Source organism: Panthera pardus, unplaced genomic scaffold, assembly GCF_024362965.1.
Source record: "Panthera pardus isolate Hobbes unplaced genomic scaffold, ASM2436296v1 HiC_scaffold_22, whole genome shotgun sequence".
NCBI classification, from domain to species: Eukaryota; Metazoa; Chordata; class Mammalia; order Carnivora; family Felidae; genus Panthera; species Panthera pardus.
Window position 1 is genome coordinate 67,856,393 of NW_026526788.1, and position 7,369 is coordinate 67,863,761.

The window sequence follows — 7,369 nt, forward strand, 5'->3', positions numbered from 1 at the left end:
CTTCCTAGTCAGGACCTGTACCCTCCTGCTAGCCCCAGGCCCCCACTGTTCCTCAGCACTGAGCCAAGGGCCCCTTACTCTTTGCTACTCTGCTTGCACTATTTATTTGTTTAATAATAGGGAAATATTTATCTATATCCATGTTTCTATCAAAAGACTAAGTAACTTGATTTCACTTGACTGCAGGGTGGAGTGGTCAGTTTTCTATACATGCAAATGGGCTTGTGGGGAAGTAGTGCCATTTTAAAGACCTCTTTGATTCCCTTCCTCTTTAGGAGGACATTCTTAAAAGAAATGACTTATATAGTGAGACTTTGTCCTTGTTGCTAATAACTTCCATGCTGGCTCTTCTCTGTTCTCTCTCTACACCTTCCCTACCTGCATCTACATCCCTGAGTCAAAAGGCGTAGCCCTGAAGACAGATGGCAACAGTAAGGGCCCCAAAGAATGCCTTCTAGAATGTGCAGTAAAATACTCTTCTGCAAGAACCAGTTGTTTTTTGCTCTCATGGTACCAAACCTGAGACTTTGGCAGCTACTCTTGAAAAATAGATCACTTGTCTGGGTCCACTTAGCCCCCTCTTGAGAAGGCACAGCCCTTGGGGTATCTTTGCGGCCAGTCACCCCAGACTAGGTGTGGCTAGTCACCCCTAGCCCAAACCTAGGCTGTTTCTTTTTCTTTTTTTTTTTTTTTTCAAGACACTGAATACATTTTATTGATCCTTTCAGTTTACAACATGAGGTAAAAGGAAAGTCAGTTCTCTTTAACCAATATTTTACACAGCTGTAGTAAAATATTTCAAACTTTAGGGAATTATAATGGATTACATATATTAAAAGTTGCGGATCGGGTAAACAGTATCTGCATTCTTGAATTTTCCAGTTGACTCTTCCCTTACAATAGTAACCAGCTCTAATTAGTTACATAAGTTTCTTCAAGGCCATGTTTTATTGTTGCTGATGTCTTTACATCTGAAGCATTGCTATTTCAGTCAATATCCACTAATTCCACTTCAAAAATGAGTTTTGCATTTGGTGGAATTTTGGCATCAGGCTGTCCTTTCTTTCCATAAGCCCATTCTGGTTCAATCTCTAGTCGAGCCTTTTCTCCTTTACTCATGGTCAAGAGTGCTTCATCCCATCCTCTGATAACTTTGCCTATTCCAACCTTAAAACTTAAAGGCTTGGCGTTTTTCTTCTTCTTTGAACTCGTTTGAATATTAGTATCAAAAACAGTCCCATCCTGTAGTGTTCCTGTATACCAGCAGTGAACAACATCTCCCTTTTTGGGAAAGTTGGTTTTATCTCCTTTTTTAAGAACAGATTTTACATATTTTGGTGGACCCTCATCCAGAGTCTCTTCAGACTTGGTTTCTTTGGGTTTATCTTCATTAAGCTTCACATTTTTCACCTGCTCAGATACTTTACTTATACTTTCAGTACCCTTGAAACGTTTACTTTCAAAAAGATGGTTAATAGGCTGTAACCAAATGGTCCTTGTTAGCTGTCTTAGCCACATTTTTAATGTTTCCTAATAACTTATGTTCTGCAAGAAACGAATCTGAACCGTGGTCCTGTAGAAACTTGATAATGTCCTTCTTGGGGAGCTGCTCGCTGCGCAGCTGCTCCACGGTCCAGGCCCGCTGTGGAACAGCCGCTGCCATCTTCCCCCCGCTGCCTCTGCTTTACTCAAACCTAGGCTGTTTCTAGGCCAAAAGGATAGGTCAGAAAGAAGAAGGCTGGGGGCTAGTGTGTCCCTTGCCCTGCTCCGGCCTCCCCACCTCCCATGCAACCTCTGCATGCATCAGGCAGTCCACGACGTGGCCTCTGTCTTTGGAAAGGCTGGGAAGTGGCTCCTGGAGACAGAGAGGGATTCTCTAGAGGATAGTTGGTCATTTTTCTGGTCTCTTGGAGATTTGCTGGCTTTTTTTTTTTTTTTTTTTTACACCTTTAGTGTTTCCTGGGAAAGGAGAAGTTTTACTTGCAACCCTGGGAATAGGTTTGACCTCTTGGTGGAGGCCTCAGCAATACCCAGAAAAGGGAATCAAGTCAGGGTGGAAGTCGGCCCTCAGGGGTCAGCTCAAATCTGGGCTCAGAAGGCAAAGCTGTCAGAAGAGTCACTTAGGTCCTTAATGAAAATGAAGTTTTGTGGAGTGTCTGGGTGGCTGTCAGTTAAGCATCTGACTTCCGCTCAGGTCATGAGCTCATGGTTTGTGTGTTTGAGCCCCGTGTCTGGCTCTCTGCTCTTGGCGTGGAGCCCGCTTTGGATCCTGTCCTCCCTCTTTCTGCCCCTCCCCTGCTTGCACTCTTTCTCTGTCTCTCTCAAAAAAAATAAATAAGCTTAAAAAAAATGAAGTTTTGTGGGCTTTACCTGCTAACATTTTAGTTTGCTCAGTCTGGGGTGGGATCCGGGAATCTGTATTTAACAAGTGCAAGGTGATTCTGTTGCAGACATGTTCCAGGTGCCACTGTTGCAGAACCCCAGCTCAGAGGTTCTCCAAAGCCACTTCATAAATTTTTTTCAGCTAGTTAGAAAAGTGCTCAAGGATTTATGAGTATGTCCTCAAAGTGTGGACTTCAGCACTGCTTCAACAGACAGGCTTATTATTTTGGATTTAACACAATGGGATTATAAATTATTCATTCCCAGTTGAAAAAAGGAACTCGACTCAACATCTGGGGGCTGAATGCAGCGTACTGTTCGCTTATGCTATTTCTATAAAAATGGAATTCACTTCCCATCGAGGTGCATATGCTGCTGTTTTCCCTTAACTTGAGGTTGCTCTGCCCTGCCGGCTGCCTGCAGAGAGGTTGTTAAGTGGGGCTCCGCTGGCAGCCAAGATACCCATCTTCTTTTGGCTTTTCTTACCTTCCCTGTACATGGGTTCAGATCACTGGTTCCCAAATGTTGGTAGGCAAATAATCCCCTGGAGAGCTGATTAAAAATGTAGATTTCAGAAATTTGAGTTCACTGGTGTAGGGCGGGGCCTAAGAGTATGCATTGCATCGCTGATGGACCACTGCTCTACCCATACTTCTGGGATCCTCTTGGGGACATGGAGTCATTTATCTATTGGGCATTCTAGACTCACTGTCTGGGGCCTAAAAGCTTTTCTGGGGCTGACAAATGTTTGAGATTGGAAAAAATTATGTTGGCTCCATATTAAGAGTAGACAATTGCAAAATCAAAGTTGTCTACCAAACATAACATGCCAGCTGTATTCATTATTAAGTTCAGTATTTATAAGATTTTCACTACATTTGAGAATGATTTGTGGGCTAGATTTTTTTTCTTCTAAATATACATGGCAATCGTTAAAAAGCCATAGTCAATGATAAGTGACTCATAACTGGATTTCAAAGGCAAAATTGTAAAAATCTTCAAAATATTTTTATGGCAAATGCTTATTTATATTCACATGTATATTTATGTTTATTATAGGATGTAACTGTAATTTACTAGTTTTGATGGCATGTTGGGGTGTGTCCTTTAGAAGTGAAGGTGCTTAGGTCTTATAAAGTGTTTGAAATGTCCCTAAGGGTACATCTAGGACTTTCTTGATCTTTGGGCAACTGTGTTTATAGTACCCCATTTATTTGTGAAGTAGGGAGTGTTATAATACCCATTTTACAGAGAAGGAAGTCAACGAGTTCACTGATTTACCAAGGACCAATAGCCAGTAAATAACAGCATCAGAATTTAACCCCAAGTGTGTTAGGGCTCAAAATTTAGTATATCTTGTACTTCAGGGTCAGGGGCCATGCTACCAAAGATCCTGCATACTGCTAATTTGGGAGATCCAGATTGTTGAATCAGCTAGGAATCAGTCATAGTAGAGAGGCAATTTAGAGACTTTTGATCAGAATAGAAATGAATTTCATATTTTGGGTCAGGCAACAACCTACTGACAATAATCTTCATGCGTTGGAGAAGTCAGTGAGCAGAGAGCTGGCTTTGGACTCATGATAGTACAGCTAGTTTGCTGAAGGTAAGGAGGGTGGGGAGTGGGGCTATGGCTTGGTATATCTATAGATCTGCTCCTTGAGCACATTAAAATCCTGGCAATCTTGAAGTGTGATAGCGATAAGGCTGGAGAAAGATAGCACATGGGTCTTCTCACAAAAACAGCTGGCTGGTTAGAGATCAAGCCGTCAAAAACCGGAAGAGACCCGGCAGACCGTGTCTGGAGAGCTTTGTGCTTCTGCTCAGACTGCAGAGCCCCTTCCTGAGGGCCTGGGCTCCTAGTGTTTACCCCCAGTGGTCTCCTTGCTGCTGCTGCTTGTGTTGGTGCTAGCGCCATTCACTCTGGACTTTAAATACTTTTGAAAAAGGTGTTGAGGGAAGAGAGCTATTGATCAGGTTATTTTTCCTCCATCTCTGAACAATAAGAACTACATGTTCATTGCAAAAAATAAGAAAAATATGAGTGAGGCAAAAGGGAGATAAAAAGGTCTGAAATTCCCCCATCCAGAATATCTGCCATTAATATCTTTGTGCATATCATTCTGGGATTCTTTTTCTGTATAAAGACATGCTTCCTGGTACTAAAATGGGACCACTTCTATTTCATAACCTGCTTTTTACCACATGACAAATTGAGTATTATGCCATATAAACAGGCACACATCTATGGTTACAGATAGTTTGATGCAAAGCCTTTATTACATGGCTGGACCACAGTTTTACCAACATCTTGTTATTGGTAGGTTCATCTGTTTCTTTTTTTTTAAGGTTATTTATTTATTTTGAGAGAGAGAGTGAGTGAATGCATGCACGAGCAGGGGAGGGGGGCAGAGAGAGGGAGGAAGAGAGACAATCCCGAGCAGGCTCTGCACTGTCGGCAGGGAGCCGGATGAGGGACTCGATCCCACAAACCATGAGATCATGACCTGAGCCGAAGTCAAGATTTGGACACTTAACCGAATGAGCCACCCAGGCACCCTGGGAAGCTCACCTGTTTCTAAAATTTTAAATTTATAAACGGTGCTGCAGTGAACATCACTTTGCACGTGCCTCCTATCTTTCTTGAGGTGGAAGAATTGCTCAATACCTTTTCATAGCTAAGGCCCTAAACAGAAATATAGAGAATATTGATAAGAAAGTAGACGCTTTGGCACCGAATGTTCAGCGAAGAATTTTTCCTTGGCAGCAAGCTCTGTCACTGAGCATTCTGTGTTAAAGGCTGTGAAGGGTCTGAAATTTCACTATTTTTGCAAGATAACAAGTAAGCCTGCTATAGTTTCATGGAGGCTGGCAGAAGATAGGAGACTCCTGGATCAGAAACAAAGAATAGTTTATTACTCACAGCAAAGACAGTAGTCTAAGTATTAGCATTTATGCCAGTTTTCTGAATCCCAGTTCCAACCATGCCATATGAAGAGGGTCAGATTCATAAGATGTTTAGAAATGTGAGAGACCCACAGACCCAGGGTGAATTATCTCCCAATATTCTGTCTGCTAATAGGAAAATTGCTAGCATTTTGGTTCAAAGTGTGAAATTAGCCATTATAGGTATATGTTATGGACTGAATGTTTGGGGCCCTCCAAAATTCATAGTTGAAACCCTAACCCCTAATGTGATGGTATTAGAAGGTGTGGCCTTTGAGAGGTGATTAGGTCATGAGGATGAAGCTCTCATGAATGAGATTAGTGGCCTTATAATAGAGACCTCAGAGGGTTCTCCTGCACCGTGAAAACACAGTCATCTATGAACCAGGAAGTAGGCCCTCACTAGATCAAGTCTGCCAGAGCCTTGATCATGGACTTCCCAGCCAACAGAACTATAAGAAATAAGTGTTTTAAGCCACCTAGTCTATGGAATTTTTATTACAGAAGCCCGAATGGAGATTATACATGTGTATGGTTCTGAGATACAGGATAATGGGAGCTGACAATTAGAGGTACTAAATAGGTAACTTTATCCGAAGCAGATACGTAAAATCCTCCCCCAGCTCATCCAAGCCAGTCCCCTGCTTTCACCTAGAGTATCTTTTCTATCTATTATTCTCTTGCTGGTGCCAGTTTATGAGATGCCATGCCAGGTCACGCTTCTGGAATAATAGAATATCAGATCTACGGTATCAGTGCTGAGATCATTCTTAAGCTTGGCCCAGCAATGAAGTATCTGGAATTCATGGTGCTTTTTGGGACATCATGCAATATATTATTTGTAATATACTGAGTCTAATAAATCAGATATCGCAAAGTAGTAAAATATACACACATGGCTTAAGAGACGTTTATGGAATAAAGCTTTTAAATTGAGAAAATAGCATACATTAACTAAATCTTATGTGACCAGGAAATCATTGTTTGATTTTAGTAGTGGAATGCCACTATATACTCAAGGAATATTGATTGTTCATAGGCCCTTAGTTTGAGAAATTTGATTCCTGGGATCACCTAAGGTGAATCACTTCTTTCCAGGCTCTAGTGTCCTCGCGTATATCAGGATGCAGCCAGGATTAGGACCCAGGTTCTGAAACTCGAGGTGATGTATTATGAGTACATCACCACCCTGCCTGACCTGAGAAGATGCCCCTACCTCTCTCCATCCCTCTTCCTGATAGGAAGTTTCTTTCAAGGTCTCAATCTTAGCAAATATTTTCCTGCTTGTTCCTCTAGTAGTATAGGGTGAATCTTCCTTACATAGAACCACAAAATAAAACAAAAACCAACCAAACAAAAAAACCAAAACAGACTTTTTTGTGTGTGATTTTTTTTTCTCTTTAAAGATGTAGACTCACAGCATATGAATACTTGCACGACTTTCCTCCCCCTGTGCCCCCTACTCCCTTTCTCCATAATCTTCCCTTCCTTCTCTCTTTTGATGGCACGTCTTTTGACAAGAAGTAGTCTTAATTTTTTTTTTTTGAAAACCCATCTTTCTTTTGTGATTTTATTCCCTTTTAAGGTTTCTTTATGACTTCTGTCTCTGTGAGATGAAGATTTGTTTCAACCCTTTCGATTCCTTGGATTTGGTCCCATATTTGTTCTTCAGATGGCCAATAATGAACTTTTTACTTATAAACTAAGTAGCCTCTTCATTCCAACACTTTCATCTTTTTTTAAAGTTTATTTATTTATTTTGAGAGAGTCAGGGACAGTGTGAGTGGGGGAGGGCCAGAGAGAGAGGGAGAGAGAATCCCAAACAGGCTCTGCACCCTGACATGGGGCTCAAACTCACAAGCTGTGAGATCATGACCTGAGCTGAAACCAAGAGCTGGATGATTAACCAACTGAGCCACCCAGGCGCCCCTCCAATTTTTTCATCTTTATTGCTGACTATACATTTGGCAATAAATGCTGTTGGAAGTTGTATTTAGTTTAGTTTAGTTTAGTTTAATTTTTTAATGTTTACTTTTGAGAG

At 41.4% G+C, this 7,369-nt stretch overlaps 1 protein-coding gene across 1 annotated transcript; it reads right to left on the bottom strand.

Annotated features, from left to right (window-relative positions):
• Window positions 1-684: 684 nt before the first annotated feature.
• LOC109272899 (peptidyl-prolyl cis-trans isomerase FKBP3-like) lies at window positions 685-1,672 on the bottom strand. Its single transcript, XM_053909916.1, is given in 2 exon segments — window positions 685-1,473; window positions 1,475-1,672. Coding segments are annotated over 2 exon segments (675 nt in total). The 5' UTR covers window positions 1,664-1,672; the 3' UTR covers window positions 685-987.
• Between the last annotated feature and the right edge of the window lie 5,697 nt (window positions 1,673-7,369).